The sequence below is a fragment of the Vulpes vulpes genome, chromosome 7 (genome assembly GCF_048418805.1).
Source record: "Vulpes vulpes isolate BD-2025 chromosome 7, VulVul3, whole genome shotgun sequence".
Taxonomy (NCBI): Eukaryota; Metazoa; Chordata; class Mammalia; order Carnivora; family Canidae; genus Vulpes; species Vulpes vulpes.
In genome coordinates, this window is record NC_132786.1 from 30901267 (window position 1) to 30920490 (window position 19224).

A 19224-nucleotide genomic window follows, 5' to 3' on the forward strand; every position below is an offset into this window, starting at 1 on the left:
TTCATGAGAGACACACAGAGATGCAAAGACATAGGCAGAGGGAGAAGCAGGCTCTATGCAGGGAGCCCAATGTGGAACTTGATCCCATAACTCCAGGATCACGCCCTGGGCCGAAGGCAGGCGCTAAACCGCTGAGCCTCCCAGGCACCCTAAGAACTGTTTTTCATAAAAAATTAGGACATATAAAAGCATAAAAGTGTTTGCTCTTTATTAAGTACTAACGGCAAGTTAAATGGTTTAATGAGGAAGTAAGAACTGCTTTCAGAAATCTTACCTTTCAGCAAAAAAAAAAAAAAAAAAAGTTAAATCTTTGTTAAAATATATCACATATCCCTCCTTCATAAGCAATAAGGATTACCATTAAATAGAAGATTCTTTTCCTGGACTTAAAAAAAAAAGACCAAAACACTTGACTACTGAGTACATGGAGAACTGTAAAGTACAGCCTAGTCCACATAAAGGTACCCACCACCAACACCTTCCAAGGACAACTACATATATTATGATGTCAAGAGTGGCCCTTAGTGCTTGGTTGTGCAATATACAGTCTTGTGTACCTAAATAGAACTCATTTTTAAATTATAATTATTTTAAATCTGCTATAAGATTAAGAGGAGAATATATTACCTGTACATCGGGATGGTCTGAGATCAAAGCCCCTTCCTTGTTGTAGGTATAAACTACAAAATCTCGGGGTAAAAAGTCACTGGAAGAGGAATAAAACACATCATTTAAAATTATTTTACCTATATACAACTAAGAACACAACTCACAAGCAGTACTCCTAGAAGAGATACACAGGAATAAAAACTTTACCTGACAAGTTATTAAAGAGGGAGCTTTTATTTATTTATTTTTAAGATTTTATTTAGGGCAGCTGAGATGGCTCAGGGGTTTAGCGCCCTCTGCCTGTGTGTGTCCCCCCCTCCCCCGCCCCCCCCCCCCCCCCCGTGTGTCTCTCTTTATTCATGAGAGACACACAGAGAGAGAGAGAGAGAGAGGCAGAGACACAGGCAGAGGGAAAAGCAGGCTCCATACAGGGAGCCTGATGTGGGACTCGATCCCGGGTCTCCAGGATCAGGCCCTGGGCGGGAAGCAGGCGCTAAACCGCTGAGCCACCTGGAATCCCAAGAGGGAGCTTTTATAAAGCGAAAAGCTCATGAACAGTCTTGCATATGAAATCGTGTGCACTGCTTCCTCATAAAGAGTGCTAGACAATACACCTGTTCTAATGGTCACAAAACGCTGCTTACAAAAAAAACATAAGTAATGTCTTTAAATTTTTCTGAAACATCTCAGAGGAAAGGTACAAATAAGGTCATATAGTAATCATATTTCTAGAAGAAAAGCAAGTGCATTTACTCTTTCCTAAAAGTCCTGTATAAGCACGAAGCACTCACAGCTTTAACCTGTTAAGTACAGAGGCAAAATCTGGGTCAGCTGGAGGAAGCAATTACTGCTGATTCCTGAAGCTTCTTTGCGTGAGAAGGGAGCTCAGCACTGTAAACTATATGAAAGGCTTATCACTGTTAAAGAAAAACTATTCAGTGGCACTTGTTAAAGATGATAAGAAAGACTTTATTCAGCTCCACTGTGATAGGTACAGGGATTTTATAGTGAGGGACTGCTAAGGATCAACTCCAATATAGCATGGGCAAGTGGGCTTTTTTTTTTTTAGGATTTTATTTATCTGACAGAGTGAGCGAGCACAAGCAAAAGAAGCAGCAGGCAGAGGGAGATGGAGAAGCAAGCAGGCTACCCACTGAGCAGGAAGCCCAATGCGGGGCTTGAACTCAGGACCCTAGGATCATGACCTGAGCTGAAGGCAGATGCTTAACTGACAGAGCCACCAGGTGCCCAGAAATTGGGAATTTATAGCCAAGGGGCAGGGTAGCATTGGATAGAAAATTACTAACTGGAAATATCAGCGTTGAGGGGCGGTGTGGCTAAACAGATTCTCGCTGAATAAAGGCCAGGGTGATTAGAAATCATCTGGTGGATGGTAAAGAATAAGGAACCCGATCACATGCCCAGAGGGATCAGAAATGAGGGATGGGGGGAGTTCTTCCTAAAACCCAATTTTTTTAAAGATTTTATTTATTTATTCATGAGAGACACAGAAAGAGAGAGGCAGAGACACAGGCAGAGGGAGAAGCAGGCTCCATGCAGGGAGCCCGACATGGGACCCGATCACGGGATCCCAGATCATGCCCTGGGCCAAAGGCAGCGAGAAACCATTGAGCCACCCGGGCTGCCCCTAAAACCCAATTTTACAGGGAAGTGGACTGATGTATCTAGAAGGTTCAACAGCCTGGCTAAAGTTTGGCCAAGCAAAGAATGTTTGTCAGTCTCCCCTCTCATTCAGGAGAAGAGCCATCCTTCTTTCATCCAAACAATATAAATCCATTTTTCTGTCTGGATGTCTTTTGTTCTTTAAGTACCAGCTGAATCATCTATTAGAATTCGGTACTAAAGAACATTTGCTGGATGCTGCTAGCATTAAGGCATTTAATGAGGACAGTTACAATGAAAATAAAAGAAAAACCTCTATAAAGAACTTATTAAACTCAACAGCAAAGAAACAATCCAGTCATGAAATGGGCAAAAGACATGAACAGAAATTTCACCAAAGAAGACATACACATGGCCAACAAACACATGAGAAAAGGCTCCCCATCACTTGCCATCAGGGAAATACAAATCAAAACCACAATGAAATACCACCAAATTCTAGTGAGAAGGGTGAAAATTAACAAGACAGGAAACAACAAATGTAGGAGAGGATGTGGAGAAAGAGGAACCCTCTTGCACTATTGGTGGGAATATGAACAGGGACAGCCACTCTGGAAAACTGTGTGGAAGTCCCTCAAAGAGTTAAAAATAGAGCTACCCCATGACCCAGCAATTGCACTACTGGGGATTTACCCCAAAGATACAGATGCAGTGAAAGATCGAGACACCTGCACCCCAATGTTTATAGCAGCAATGTCCACAATAGCCAAACTGTGGAAGAAGCCTTGGTGTCCATCGAAAGATGAATGGATAAAGATGTGGTATATATACATATATATATATATGATGGAATATTACTCAGCCATTAGAAACGAAAAATGTGGTATATATACATATATGTGTGTGTGTGTGTGTGTATATATATATACATATATATATGATGGATTACTCAGCCATTACAAACGACAAATACCCATCATTTGCTTCAACATGGATGGAACTGGAGGGTATTATGCTGAGTGAAGTAAGTCAATCGGAGAAGGACAAACATTATATAGTCCTATTCATTTGGGGAATATAAAAAAAGTGAAAGGGAATAAAGGGGAAAGGAGAGAAAATGACTGGGAAATATCAGTGAGGGTGATAGCACATGAGAGACACCTAACTCTGGGAAACGAACAAGGGGTAGTGGAAAGGGAAGTGGGCGGGGGGTTGGGGTGATTGGGTGATGGGCACTGAGGGGGGCACTTGACGGGATGAGCACTGGGTGTTATGCTATATGTTGGCAAATTGAACTCCAATAAAAAAATAAAAAATTAAAAAAGAAAATAAGGGCAGCCCCGGTGGCTCAGTGGTTTAGTGCCGCCATCAGCCCAGGGCCTGATCCTGGAGACCCAAGATCGAGTCCTGCGTCAGGCTTCCTGCATGAAGCCTGTTTCTCCCTCTGCCTGTGTTTCTGCCTCTCTCTCTGTGTGTGTCTCTCATGTCTCATGAATAAATAAATAAATAAATAAATAAATAAATAAATAAATAAATAATCTTTAAAAATAAAAATAAATAAATAAAATAAAAGTAGAACCAAGTTTCTGAATCCAGTGGGAAGCAGCCAAAGCTTTTAGATTTGGGAGTTCTTGAAGCATGGTAAAGGATGGCATTAGCCATCTGACAAATCTTGGTTGACAAGATGAGTGACCAGATCACTCATCTGGTGATGGCATCAGGTGTTCTGGTGAACTTTCTGAATGGTCCATACAGCAGAAGGCAGGAAGGCTGCCCACACATGATCTGTTGTGATCAAATTTTTTTTGGGGGGGGGGAGTTTATATCAATTTGTCCAGCTTCAGCTTGCAGATCTTCAGGAAAAGGGTGGTCTTGATTCTCAATGATTCCAAGTCAGAAGGGAAAAAAATTGAAAATGTTAATTTGGAGAGCTGAAGCCAGCTATTGAAGGAAACTAGATTTTAGGATTTGGAAAAAAACTGGCACAATGGGGGACCGCTGGGAGGCTCAGTTGGCTGAGCATCTGACTCTTGATTTCAGCTCAGGTCCTGATCTCAGGGTCATGAGATCAAGCCTCATGTCCGGCTCCATGCTCAGCACAGAGTCTGCTTGCTATTCACTCTCTCCCTATGCCTCTCCACTTGCTCACATGCACTCATTGTATCTCTATCTAAAATAAATAAATAAATCTTGGGGGGAAAACATAAAAATAAAAAACACCGGCAAAATGTGCAAGACAAGCCAGTAAGGGTACACTACAGTTTTCTACTGCAACAACAACAACAAGAAACTTCTACAGTTACCCTTATTTCTGTCAAAGATAATTCAAAGTAAGACTAATCTGCTTGCAAAGTAAGTCTAGTTTCATTACATCTGGTCTGATTATTTACATAAGTGCAGTAAAAATAGTGATTGCATAGGCCCTTGTTTGAGTTTGATTTGCTGGAACATTTCATAAGGAATCTCAGATTGGACTTTTAAAAGCCTTTCAAGACTGGGAAGCCACATCAAGATCTCACCACCAGATTTTGCCTGCATTCCCTATAGATATGGGAGAATTCTTCTCTACTCAAGGTTCTCAAAATACCCTGAGGTTCCTGGACCTGCCAGAAATGACCTTCCTTACTCATCTTTAAAACAGAAAGACATGTAGGCCAGATATAGGCTGATTTTGCCAAGGGGTGTGGTTTATGAACTTTGGCTCCTTATAGTCAACCTTAGTTCCTCAAAGCTGTCTGGTCATATCTGATCTGATACCTATCATTCTCAAATATGACATTCCAGATAAAAACCTTGGTATGTAACTAAGGTTTCCAATGGCACCCGTTACTAGGAGAACAGATTCTCAAGGAACTTATGTAAATAACTATGTTGCCATGAAAATAAGAATATTCTCTAAGAGCTTTCAATTTCTGGAGGGCTCAGGTCAGAAGGAAAGACAGTGCTTCAGTTCTGTTTACCAAGGTGTAAGTTACAAATTACTGTTAAGTTACACATAGCTAAAAAAAAAAAAAAAAACTTACACATAGCTTAAGAAAAGAGAAAGTTTTCCTTAAATTTAGAAAAAAAAAAAAAAAAGAAAGCATTAAAGAACCAGCAATGTTTCAAACAAAATGTTATAAAAAATTATAATCATCCTCATCTGTTCATTCAGGCTCATGTTATTGAGACTTGTTCTACTTAATCCTGGGTTAGCAGTCTTTAAGAATCCATCTATTTCCTCATTAGTTCTGGAAATTCTTACACAATCCAATGGCAGGTCTCAACGTTTTCAAGTCATGCCATCAAGGACCATTCTAAGCGGTAGCTGGTTATAAGCACTTCCAGAGAACAATCACAGTAAAATTCTAACTGTCTCTGAGCAACAAAACACTTAAAAATAATTGTGGTTAGGGGCGCCTGGGTGATTCAGTTGGTTAAGCATCTGCCTTCAGCTCAAGTCATGATCCCAGAGTCCAGGGATCAGGCCCCAGGTTGGGCTCCCTGCTCAGTGGGGAGTCTGCTTCTCCCTCTACCCCACCCTATGCTCTGGGGGGTGTGTGTGTGTGTGTGTGTGTGTGTGTGTGTGTGTGTGTGTGTCTCAAATAAATAAAATCTTTAAAAAGAATTATTGTGGTTAAAGATCTGATAGAGTTCATCATAATGCTATTGACAAGGACATTTTATTATTTCTGTGACATCAATTTAAAATAATAACAAAGTTATTGACAAATTTCTATGAACATCTTACAATTTCTATGAACAAATACAATATATACCTGTTACGTGTATATCCATACACATGTAACCTAAAGAAGTTTATCATCACCTATTTGACAAAGCTTCCCATTTAATTCAACATATCAAATAAACCTAAGTAGTAAAACATGTCTCTTTTTATTAGGAGAGAGACAAAACCTATGAGATTTTCCAAGGGTCATCTAGGAAATCTCAAAGTTAATTTGAGGTCAAAAAGACTCCTCTCAGAGCTGACATGGAGTGGAAAAGTTGTCACAAAGATTAGAAGATTTGACCATCTCTCTAAACAGGATCACAGGTTACTGGGAAACAATCCTCAGTTATCCATATAACCAGTCACAATTAAAAGATTTCAAAGACAAATACAGGAAGTTACCTAGTTGTAAAAATTCTTACCCTCTTACTATTGAGAAGACCTGATTTTCATTAATCAATTGGTCAAATCAATATGAAGCATAGGAAATTATTTTAAACACAAAATCTTGTTTTCCCAGGCATACTACTTAAAAGGTAAAGAAAAACAATCTTTCTTATAATTTTTTATTAAGAACAAACAAATAACCTAAGGAAAAGTTTGTTTTAACACAGAAAGAAAACAAATAATGGTTTGACATCTATGTGCTATTGATACCAAGGCAAATTTTAAAAAAATAAATAAATAAAAGCCATCTACGAAAAGCCCAGGGCAAATATCATTCTCAATGGGGAAACACTGGGAGCCTTTCCCCTAACATCAGGAACTCAACAGGGATGTCCACTCTCACCACTGCTATTCAACATAGTACTAGAAGTCATAGCCTCAGCAATCAGGCAACAAGAAGAAATAAAAGGCATTCAAATTGGCAAAGAAGAAGTCAGACTCTCCCTCTTCACAGATCACATGATACTGTACGTAGAAAACCCAAACAACTCTACCCCAAGACTGCTAGAACTCATACAGCAATTTGGCAGTGTGGCAGGATACAAAATCAATGCCCAGAAATCAGTGGCATTTCTATACACTAACAATGAGACGGAAGAAAGAGAAAGTAAGGAGTCAATCCCATTTACAATTGCACCCAAAAGTATAAGATACCTAGGAATAAACCTAACCAAAGAGGTGAAGGATCTATACCCTAAAAACTACAGAACACTTCTGAAAGAACTTGAGGAAGACACAAAGAGATGGAAAAATATCCCATGCTCATGGATTGGCAGAATTAATATTGTGAAAATGTCAATGTTACCCAGGGCAATTTACACATTTAATGCAATTCCTATCAAAATACCATAGACTTTCTTCAGAGGGTTGGAACAAATTATCTTAAGATTTGTGTGGAATCAGAAAAGACCCTGATTAGCCAGGGGAATATTAAAAAAGAAAACCATAGCTGGGGGCATCACAATGCCAGATTTCAGGTTGTACTACAAAGCTGTGGTCATCAAGACAGTGTGGTACTGGCACAAAAACAGACACACAGATCAATGGAACAGATTAGAGAATCCAGAAGTGGACCCTCAACTTTATGGTCAACTAATATTCAACAAAGGAGGAAAGACTATCCACTGGAAATAAGACAGTCTCTTCAATAAATGGTGCTGGGAAAATTGGACATCCACATGCATAAGAATGAAACTGGACCATTCTCTTACACCATACACAAAGATAAACTCAAAATGGATGAAAGATCTAAACGTGAGACAGGTTCCATCACAATCCTAGAGGAGAACACAGGCAACACCCTTTTTGAACTTGGCCACAGCAACTTCTTGCAAGATACATCCATGAAGGCAAGAGAAACAAAAGCAAAAATGAATTATTGGGACTTCATCAAGGTAAAAAGCTTTTGCACAACAAAAGAAACAGTCAACAAAACTAAAAGACCACCTACAGAATGGGAGAAGATATTTGCAAATGACGTATCAGATAAAGGACTATAGTATCCAAGGTCTATAAGCAACTTATTAAACTCAACAGCAAAGAAACAAACAATCCAATCATGAAATGGACAAAAGACATGAAGAGAAATCTCACAGAGGAAGACATAGACATGGCCAACAAGCACATGAGAAAATGCTCCACATCACTTGCCATCAATACAAATCAACCACAATGAGATACCACCTCACACCAGTGAGAATGGGGAAAATTAACAAGGCAGGAAACCACAAATTCTGGAGAGGATGTGGAGAAAGGGAAACCCTCTTACACTGTTGGTGGGAATGTGAACTGGTGCAGCCACTCTGGAAAACTGTGTGGTGGTTCCTCAAAGAGTTAAAAATAGATCTGCCCTACGTCCAAGCAATTGCACTGCTGGGGATTTACCCCAAAGATACAGATGAAATGAAACGCCGGGACACCTGCACCCCGATGTTTATAGCAGCAATGTCCACAATAGCCAAACTGTGGAAAGAGCCTCGGTGTCCATCGAAAGATAAATGGATAAAGAAGATGTGGTTTATGTATACAATGGAATATTACTCAGCCATCAGAAATGACAAATACCCACCATTTGCTTCAACGTGGATGGAATTGGAGGGTATTATGCTGAGTGAAGGAAGTCAATCGGAGAAGGAAAAACATTATATGTTCTCATTCATTTGGGGAATATAAATAATAGTGAAAGGGAATAGAAGGGAAGGGAGAAGAAATCTGTGGGAAATATCAGAAAGGGAGACAGAACATAAAGACTCCTAACTCTGGGAAATGAACTAGGGGTGGTGGAAGGGGAGGAGGGCGGGGGGTGGGGGTGAATTGGTGACGGGCACTGAGGGCGGCACTTGACGGGATGAGCACTGGGTGTTATTCTGTATGTTGGCAAATTGAACACCAATAAAAAATAAATTTATTATTAAAAAAAAAAAAGGAAATATCAGATAGGGAGACAGAACATGAGAAACTCCTAACTCTGGGAAACAAACAAGCGTGGTGGAAAGGGAGGTGGGCAGGGGGTGGGAGTGACTGGATGACATGCACTGAGGGGGGCACTTGAAGAGATGAGCACTGAGTGTTATACTATATTTGGCAAATTGAACTCCAATAAGAAATTAATTAATTAATTAATTAATAATTAATTAATAATAAATTAATTAAATTAAAATTAAAACCTTACAAATAAATCCATCCAGTCTTGGCCAGCTTTGACCAGGAAAGAAAATATTCCTTTTCCACAAAGCTTCTAAAAAATGTTTCTTATATCCGTTCAGTTTTTGTCCTACTCTTTACTCCTTCCTCATTCTGGAACATCAGTCCTTTTGCTTTACTACAAAATTACTCTTTTTTCCCTTAACAAAAACACATCCTTCATGCCTTATCTTACCAAAAATACATCTTACTTTCCTTGCATAGTTTTTTTTTTCCTTATCCTTATTATTCCTAGTAGTTTCATTTACATAATATTGACCATATTTTTAACCATCAGAAACCCAACTTTTCACTGAAAAGCAGGAAGCAGGCAATTGTAAACTCACATAGTACCACATAATCACATACTATCATACTATAACCAGTTTAAGAATATTATCATTTCATAATTCCTAGAGACATGTGTCTTTTTCATAGTATAATTTTATGTTTATTTACAGACTCAAATATTTTTAGCTTTTCTATATCATATTAAAAATGAGATGCCAAAGGTAAATAAAATTAATGTTCAGCAATTAATGCTTCAATATTTTCTTTAATTTGGAAATGAGATCTAAGTCAATACATATCCCTCATTAACTTAGTATACATTGAACATTTAAAGTTATGAAAAAGGTTTTTGAAACTATTTTTAAGGAGACCTATTACAAAACAGGATGATCACTGAGAAGTTCATTTATACCATTTTATCCCATTTATATCTATTTAATTTACTTGATCTTAATAATTCTGCTTATTACTCATGAAAACTTCATAAGACATTAACTAAACAAAGCTAACCATGCATCATCTTAACTAATTTTTCCTATTAACAAGTCAAGCAAGTACAAAAAAAAAAAAAATTCACAGAAGCAAACAACCTAAAGAACTTACAAAGTTATACATACAATTTTTCCTTTTTAACTGCTGTGCTTGACATGCACTAAGCAATTCCTTTTATTATAAATTGTTTTAGGTTAGATTTACAGTTTATAATCTTAAACATCCAGCAGAGATAATATAAATTTGTTTGATTAGTAAATGTAGGTAGAAAAAAAACTTTGTATCTATATTACATATTTAATGCTGATAACTCTGAAATTGTCAGTTTACTAATAACTTTATCAGTAATTTTAAAGCTAACTTTATTTACCAAAGATTATCCCAAATCATGTGAACTTAAAAAAACAAAAATTTGGGTTAGCTTCTATATTTCTGAGTTTTAATTAAATTTATATTAAGTGTCACCACCCATGAGATCATGATCTGAGTCAAAATCATGAGCCAGACACCTAACTGACTGAGCCTCCCAGGCACCCCTCCTTTAAGAGATTTCTTAATTTCGTAATACCATCCAGAGGTGGGAAACTACCACACATCCATAACATACATATATATAAACACATATAATACAGACACATACAAATAGAATCTTATAGCTTCCATTCCAAAATTTTAGCCATAAGTCAGTAAAACAGTAATATGATCTCACTGGTTTATCTCCACCTTGCATTTTCATCCGAATTATGTTTGTGGCAAATGGACCAAGTTGAGGTGAACCGCCTACCAGTAACTGTGGAGACTTTAATTTTCTTTTTGTTTCTGTGCTATGACTCTTATGAAGGAAATGGATTACATTTTAGGGGAGTGACTGAGAAGACATCTAAGCGCTGTTTGGACATTTCCAAAGTCCATGAGTAGACAAACTGTCCAACTCTATTCCAAATAGCGTTTTTTCCCTCTTCTGAGCCTCAGAGAGCTGCTTTCAGGGGTGCCCGGCTCCCTTGAGAGGCCCCAGTGGAGGCCGAGGTGCCGACAATTCCAGGGGCTATAGAAAGCAGAGGGGCTGAAATGGGAAAGGAAAGGTCAACAGGGTGGACAGAGGGTTGGAGGTAGCAGGGGCTGGAAGAGGTACATCTCAAAGAATTCAAAGAAACTAGAGGGAAGACTGAAGGTGATAAGAGGAGGAAGAAAGAGCAGAAGCAGAGGTATCGGGAGTCAAGATGGGAAGATCTCAAGTTTCCCAAAGAGGACAACGAAGTTCCAAATTACCTTCGGCAAAATTATGCCAATAAGGGAAAGGAAACGGGCCCAGCAGAAAGTCAGCAGGAATTGGAGAAAAAACCCAGATATAACTTTTGATTCCCCAAAAACTTAACTACTAACAGCCCACTGTTGACCAGAAGCCTTACATAGTGGCCAATTAACACACATTTTACACATTGTATGTATCATATACTATATCCTTACAATAAAGTAAGCCAAAGAAAATGTCACCAAGAAAATCATAAGGTGGTACCTGGGTGGTTCAGTCAGTTAAGTGTCCGACTTTGGATTTCAGCTCAGGTCATGATCTCAGGGTTGTAAGATTTGAGGCCCATGGTGAGCTCCACATTGGGCAGAGAACCTGCCTAAGAGAACCTGCCTTTGCTCTCTCCCTCTCCCTCTACCACTCTCCCCACCCTCCCCATCCTGTGCTAGCACTTTGTCTCAAAAAAAAAAAAAAAAAAAGGAAATCATAAGGAAACGAAAATACATCTACAGTATTGTACATATATTTACTGAAAAGAATCCACCTATAAGTTGACTCATTGGTTCAAATTCATATTGTTCAAGGATCAACTGTATTATTTTATTGACATAATTTTAATTAATTTACATCTCCTATAGAAAGAAAGAGAAGAAAATATTTAGACTTACTAGATATTTTTTTAAAGATTTTATTTATTTATTTATTCATGAAAGACAGAGAAAGAGAGGCAGAGACACAGGCAGAGGGAGAAACAAGCTCCATGCAGGGAGCCCAATGTGGGACTCAATCCTGGGACCCCAGGATCACGCCCTGGGCCAAAGGTAGGTGCTAAACCACTGAGCCACCCAGGGATCCCCAATTAGATATTTTTTACATATTGACATTATTACGTTATAGTGAAGCAAGATCCTTCAGGAGTTTTGTGAGAATTAAATAAATAATATACCTAAAAGTACCTAATACAGTGCCTGGAATATAGAAAATGTTCAATAAATGCTAATGTCCATCAAATACAGTAGAAGGCTTCAGAAAGTCTGTCTGACAATATCTGCTGCACTGCCTGAAATTCTGCCAGAGCAATTCAAATCCTTTGGGTTAACATCCTCTTCTAGATAAAGTTTTCCTCAAACTTGAGGATGAACAAAACTCATCTGGAAAGCTTGTTAAAACACAGGTTGCTATGACACCTTCCAAAATTCTGGTTCATTCTAGGGTTAGTCCGGTGAATTTGCATGTCTGACAAAAACTCTCAGAGGCTGCTGAGTGGTTCCAGGCCGATGCTTCCTTAGAAACACTTTACATCCCTTCATTCACACCTCATTGTAAATGGGCTTATTAGGTGGCTCTTTCCCTAGGATCTTTCACTAAAGATATTGGAAGTTTTGCTGTATAAGAAAAGGGAAAGGGGGAAGCCTGGGTAGCTCAGTCAGTTAAGTGTGTGACTCTTGGTTTTGGCTTAGGTTATGATCTCAGAGTCATGAGATCGAGCCCCACATTAGGCTCGGCACACAGCATGGAGTCTGCTGGAGACTCTCTCCTTCTCCCTCTGCCCCTCAAGCTTAGGCATGCTCTCTCTCTCTCTCTCCCTCTCTAAAAGAAATAAATAAATCTAAGAAGAGAAAGAAAGAAAGAAGAAAGAAAGAAAGAAAGAAAGAAAGAAAGAAAGAAAGAAGAAAAGAAAGAAAAGAAAAGAAAAGAAAAGAAAAGAAAAGGAAAGGAAAGGAAAGGAAAGAAAGAAAAGAAAAGAAAAGAAAAGAAAAGAAAAGAAAAGAAAAGAAAAGAAAAGAAAAAAAAGAAAGAAAGGAAAAGGAAAGGGGAGAGACAGGCCACAGGAAAGTAGATGACGGAGACTCACCATGGTTACAAACTTGGCATTTCAAAAAGGCAGCCAGGGCAGCCCTGATGGTGCAGCGGTTTAGCGCCGCCTTCAGCCCAGGGTGTGATCCTGGAGACCCGGGATCGAGTCCCACATCAGGCTCCCTGCATGGAGCCTGCTTCTCCTTCTGCCTGTGTCTCTGCCTCTCTGCCTCCCTCCCTCTCTCACTCATGAATCAATAAATAAAATATTAAAAAAAAAAAAAAGGCAGCCAAAGAATACAGATTACCAAAGTGGGATCATGTGAAAACATATCAAAATGTGGAGAAAGGATTAAAAGGGAGAGGTAAGAGACTACTCTTGTGTCCCCTCTCCCTACTCTCAACCTTTGCAGAAAAATCTCATATGTTGAAGCCCTCATAGCCAATGTGGCTATATTTGGAAATGGAGCTACTAAGGAAGTGATTACGGTCGAAAAAGGTCATAAGGGTGAGGTCCTCAGCTGACAAGATTGGTGTCCCTATGCAAGACATATCAGAGAGCTTGCTCCTTCCACAGCCCCCACCCCCACCCATACCAAGAAAGCGTGTGAGCACAGCATGAGAAGATGGCCATCTGCAACTCAAGGGGAGAGACCCTCCAGACACCAGCCCAGCTGGCCCCTTGATCTTGGACTTCTGGTCTCCAGAACTGTGAGAAAATAAACTTCCTTTTTTTTAAGTCTGTGGTATTTTGAAACGGCAGTAGTAGCAGATTGGCATAACTATTAAAGATTTCTTTGTCCCTGTTCAGTTGTTCCTTGGGCTGATCACAGTTAAAAAGTTTTCTTCTGAAATACAACTTTCTTTGACTTTAATATATTTTTCCTTGTTCTAATATTAATCGAAACCCAAAATAGTATGGCTTTTCCATACTACTACTCTCGTTTTTCTCACCTTTTTATTAATCTACTGAATAATATCTAGCTAAGTAGACTATTTAAATAAACAACTTAAAGTTTACTATCTTTAAAAACATACTATTTTTTAAACAAACTACCAAAAAACCAAAGAAAATTAAATTTCTTACTTGTTCCTTTCCAAGTGAATAATATGCTCTTTTCCTTCAGCTTGAATGATATAAGACACCTAAATGCAGAGAAGGAAAAAAAAAAAAAAAAAAACAATAAAATACCATCTTATAAATTACTTTTCAACAACTGGTATTTTATAAGACACTGGAAATTCAATCCTAAATAAAATCATTTGGCACCAACTGAAATTGTTTTACAGAACCTTGTAACTACTTTTAAATAATAAAAAGATACTCTAGTCATCCCAACCTTCCTTTAAATAACCTATTGCAGAAATCATCTGATGTCCATCTAAACTCTCCTTAAATTCATTTATATTTCAGCTATAACTTCAGGAATTATTTCTGTGAAATCTGGCCATGTACTACCTACAGTGTAAAGTAATTCTTCCTTTTGTTTAAGTGAAATGAATTTCTTAGTTTCAAGAGACTGTCTCTAGTTCATTACCCAAAAAGTTGAAATTCATGCACTCATGATTTCATATCTTCACACAGCTTACCACATTTCATCACTTCTGATGAAATTTATCCCCTTCAAATGAACATCTCTGAAATCAGGATGCATCATACAGAGGCCCAGCAGTCGAACAGGACTCTGTTTCTTTCCTTGTTAGTGGTGTATTATACGATGGTGTGCCTTACAACTGACAGTATTTGAGTCAATGAATTGAGGTAAAATAATCTGCACTTACTCTCAAGTTCATGGGCCCCTCTTCTCTACCCAAAACAACATCCCCAGCAACTCACCACTTCATTAGTCAGAAGCACTTAATGTGATCACTAGAACTATGAGATTCCACTCTGCCTTAACTCTAATAAAAGAAAAAGTCATAGAGGAACTAAATAAATAATATCAGAAGCATCCTCTGATTTTCCTTACTGTTTCTGGACTCTAGGGTAACATTTTGCCAAGGAATAGTATGATCCCTTCTTCTAGGGCTCACTAAAAGCCCACTTCTAACACCTCCACAAAGTGACAAATCCTGGTGCTCTATTTCCACAACCTGAGTGTGAGCTGTGATCTACCTTGATCTCAACGTAGGCATCAAAAATACCAAGCTCCTAGGTACAACCTTCCAGTGACAAAGTAAGTAAGACAATGGAGATGAGAAGTACAGCATAGGGAATAGAGTCAATAAGGTGGTAATAATATTGTTTGGTGATTTCATTCATCATGGTGAGTATAGGCAGAGACCTACTGACTCATTATACTGTACACCTGAAACTAATATAACATTGTATGTTAATTGTACTTCAATAAGAAAATAATCAAAATTAAAAATAAAACAAAAGAAAGGAAAGAAAACCACCACCACCAAGCCCCTTCCATTGTCAGTTTTGGCATATGCTGTTCTATCCTTTTTGACCGTGGCCAATCATAGTATATAAAAGCACCACTGTCATATGATCTGAGAAGAATTCTGAAGAGTCTGAGAATTGTTTTGTGATACTATATTCCTTCCCCAAATATCTGCCTGGATTGCTCATTCCCCTGCTTCTGGTCTTTACAGAAGGGTCAGCTTCTCAATAAGGCTTTCCCAGTCTGCCTTATTAAAACTACAAACCCTCTAACCCCACGCCTACCCTCACTTCCAGCACTTACTATCCACCTTCCTGGTATAATTTTCTCAAGAACTGTAAGTAAACTATATTATTAATCTATAATATTTGTCTATTGTCTCCTCCCCCCATCGCCATCCCACTAGAATGGAAAACTCCGTAAGAACATGAATTTTATGTTTTGTTCACTGCCATGTCTCCAGTGCCCAAACTGATTCAACTTCTCCAAATATTTATCAGGGCACATGAATAACATTTATTATGATCACATACATTTTTGATACAACACTGATGCAGATAAAGTCACAGACACAATAAAGTAGAAAGCATAGTCCCTGTGCTAAAAAGTGAAGAAAAGGAGGAAAATAATGAAGCAAGTACACATTCATTCTATTCTAAGGCAAAACATAATCAAATGGTAGAATGTCCAGTTCAAAACAAAACCAAGGAAGAATTATATATTGTAAGGCCATTTATTCCTTACTTATAGAGAAGAACTAGAGTTGAATGATCTACCCGACTAGTGACAGTACTCAGAGGGAGGGCTAAATTAAAAGCTCCCAACTCTAAACTCCAGTGTTCTTTTTCCAAGGCCCTCCCTACACAATGTACAAGCAGCCTTCTATTTATGGATATACCAGCAGTTCAACAATAATAAGCTAAATTCTATCCTTCATTACCTGTTACTGTTAAATTATAATAAAGTTAAATTATACTTCCATAAAGTTGAAGAGTTTGCAAAATCAATTGAATTCCAAATGTATTATTTCTGAACTTTACAGTAGGAAAAAATAGTATAAAAAATAATTTTTGTGCATTGGTTACCCCATTAACAGCACAATAATGTTTTTTCTGATATGGAGATAGAACTCACTTTTGAATAAACATTCCCATATGTGAAATATATACATATAACACAGTATTATTTTCCAGAGTCTGTAAAGATATAGTATGATGTATTCTACCTATCATAAACTAAGAGAGATTAATTTTTATTATTATGAAAAAACCACTGTAACCTTCACCAGTGAGAAAAAGGTTAGAAATCTATATAATCAGCATCCTATCCTGGCCATAGAATTTTATTTAACTATCTCATTCTGTTATGTATCAAGGTAACTATTCGTCTTTTTTTTAAAAAAGCTAATGATCGGGATCCCTGGATGGCACAGCGGTTTGGCACCTGCCTTTGGCCCAGGGCGCGATCCTGGGGACCTGGGATCGAGTCCCACATCGGGCTCCCGGTGCATGGAGCCTGCTTCTCCCTCTGCCTGTGTCTCTGCCTCTCTCTCTCTCTCTCTCTCTCTCTGTGTGTGACTATCATAAATAAATAAATAAATAAATAAATAAATAAATAAATAAATAAATAAATAAGATAATGATCAATATATCACTTACTAGAATAATGCACCATATATATGGTGGTGTGCTCTTCACTGGCCAACACAATCTCTGCTGAAAATGACAGTCATCTTTTAAAGAAAAGTAAAATCTAAATACATACATTCTTTTCAAAAGATAACTTGCCTGTTCTGAATTGGGCCTAGAGGCTTCTCTTCGTTCTCTAGTTAATCTCCAAGGAGTTATAATTTCATAAGAAGAGAGATGTGAGGTCTGTTGAAAGCCTACAGAAAAGGGAATAATAAACATTATATAACAAGTGAATGTGAAAAATCAAATGGTACCAAAATGTAATGGAAATCAAAAGCTGAGTGTCCAAATCACAGAAAAATCATGTGACATTCATATACATGTATGTATGTATATATATTTTTTACATATGTAGACGTAAATTTACACAAAAAGAAGCAATATACCCAATAAGTATGAAAGGGAAAATATACTGCCTTAGAAAGGATGTAAATCTTCACAGTATAAACACAGCAATCATTTTCAAACAATTTTTTGCTATAAACTTCATTAACCCTTTTTCTTAAATCTTAAGGTATATACAGAATAAGAAAAAAAAAAGACATGCTTGGGTGGGGAAATGGGAAGAAGGCATGTGGAGCCTAGCACTGTGCACTCATCTCCCATTTTCCATCCTCACCCATGACTGACACTCCTTGTGATGGTATTGGAACACTTATGAAACAAAGACAATCAGAGAGATATGTTGCTTTCAATGCCTGATAGATTAACTCTAATAAATACACATGTACCAATGTAGCAATTAAAATATATTCCTGCCACTAATGTGTCCTATAAACAAAAACTTCTGATAAAATTTATTAACAGTGAAGAACTCAAAACAATCATGCAGAAATACTCCCAATCCAATCCTGTTCAGTGGAATCATATCTAAGTGGAGCTTAGGTTCCAAAGTCCTCATGTGAGCAAAAATGGAGTATAATCAAAATTGCTCCAGTAAATCCCTTAGGAAAACATTAGAGACTTTTATACAAAGTCTCTCAATAAAAAAAAATTTTTTTTAATTTTTAAAAAAAGTCTCTCAATACACCCAACACAGTATCTCTTACAGCATCATTGCTGATGGCATGCCAATTTTGGCAGTGAACTTGATGAAGTAGGTGGTCAGTAACCACCTAAGGACCATGGATGAAAATTCCATATCTCTATATGTCTGTATATATCTAAACAGTATTCAGTATGAGGAGGCTTAAGACTAGCACACACAAACAGGAAGATTGAGGGAAGAAAAGACACATTTTTCACTCAGTGGATCTATTCCATTGTGATAATCCTTCAAACAAGTTTGGTACATTTACTTATGATACTTATATGTTTACTTCTAACATTTTAAAGTCCTACATATATGCAATACAATATATTTCATAAATGCTATACTGCAGGTTGATTAAAGTGAAAAGTAAAAGTCTCTCCTTCATCCCACTCCCTACAGGTAACTACTTTAAAACATTTGTATTATAGAAAAGTTTAAACATACACAACAGCAGAGAGAAGACTAATGAACCCATGTGTCCCCATTACCAACTTCAACGTAATTTCATACATATCTCCTCCCTCAAACACACACTGGATTATTTTGATGCAAATCCTAGGCATCATATAATTTTGTCCGTGAATATTCTGAACCAATGTCTAAGACACAAGGACTTTAAAAAGAAACCGTAAAAAAAAAAAATAAAATAAAAAAAAATAAAAAAAAATAAAAAGAAACCGTATCCACAGTATGGTTATTACACATAAAAAATACTAACAATAATTTCTCGGGATCATCAAAATTCCCTGATTATTTCAGAATTTGTTTTTTTCTCCATTGTTTTGTTGAATTAGGATCCCAACAGGTCCATGCATTTATAAGTCTCTAACTTATGGAAGTCCCTCTTCCCTTCCTACCCCCTTTTGGGTATTTATTTGTGGAAAAAATTCCACTTGATGAAATTATCTCATACACTGATCCACTGAGTGAAGAATGTGTCTGTTCTTCCCTCAGTCTTTCTGTTTGTGTATGCTAGTGTTAAGCCTCCAGAATGTGGTTTAGATATAAACAGACAGAGAAAGATATGGAGCACTGAGATAAGGACTTGGGACTTATTTCCTGTACCCCCTACTATGTCTGTACTGTTCAAATGTTTTTACAATGAATAATTCATAATCTTACTTTTGAAATTATAAGGAGGAAAAAAATAGTAGTCCTTCAATAAAAAAGCATAACCATTTAAAGTACTGATTATCTAGCATCTCCCA

At 37.6% G+C, this 19224-nt stretch overlaps 1 protein-coding gene across 1 annotated transcript in view; it reads right to left on the reverse strand.

Moving 5' to 3' along the window:
- The window catches only part of ADAM9 (ADAM metallopeptidase domain 9), a 127721-nt gene that overhangs the window by 100660 nt on the left and 7837 nt on the right, over positions 1-19224 (reverse strand). Inside the window, exons 2-4 of the mRNA XM_025993635.2 lie at positions 17080-17177; positions 13990-14048; positions 628-706 (exon numbers count right to left, since the gene is read on the reverse strand). Of these exons, the coding sequence (XP_025849420.2) occupies positions 628-706; positions 13990-14048; positions 17080-17177 (236 nt within the window). The remainder of the gene's footprint in view (positions 1-627; positions 707-13989; positions 14049-17079; positions 17178-19224) is intronic.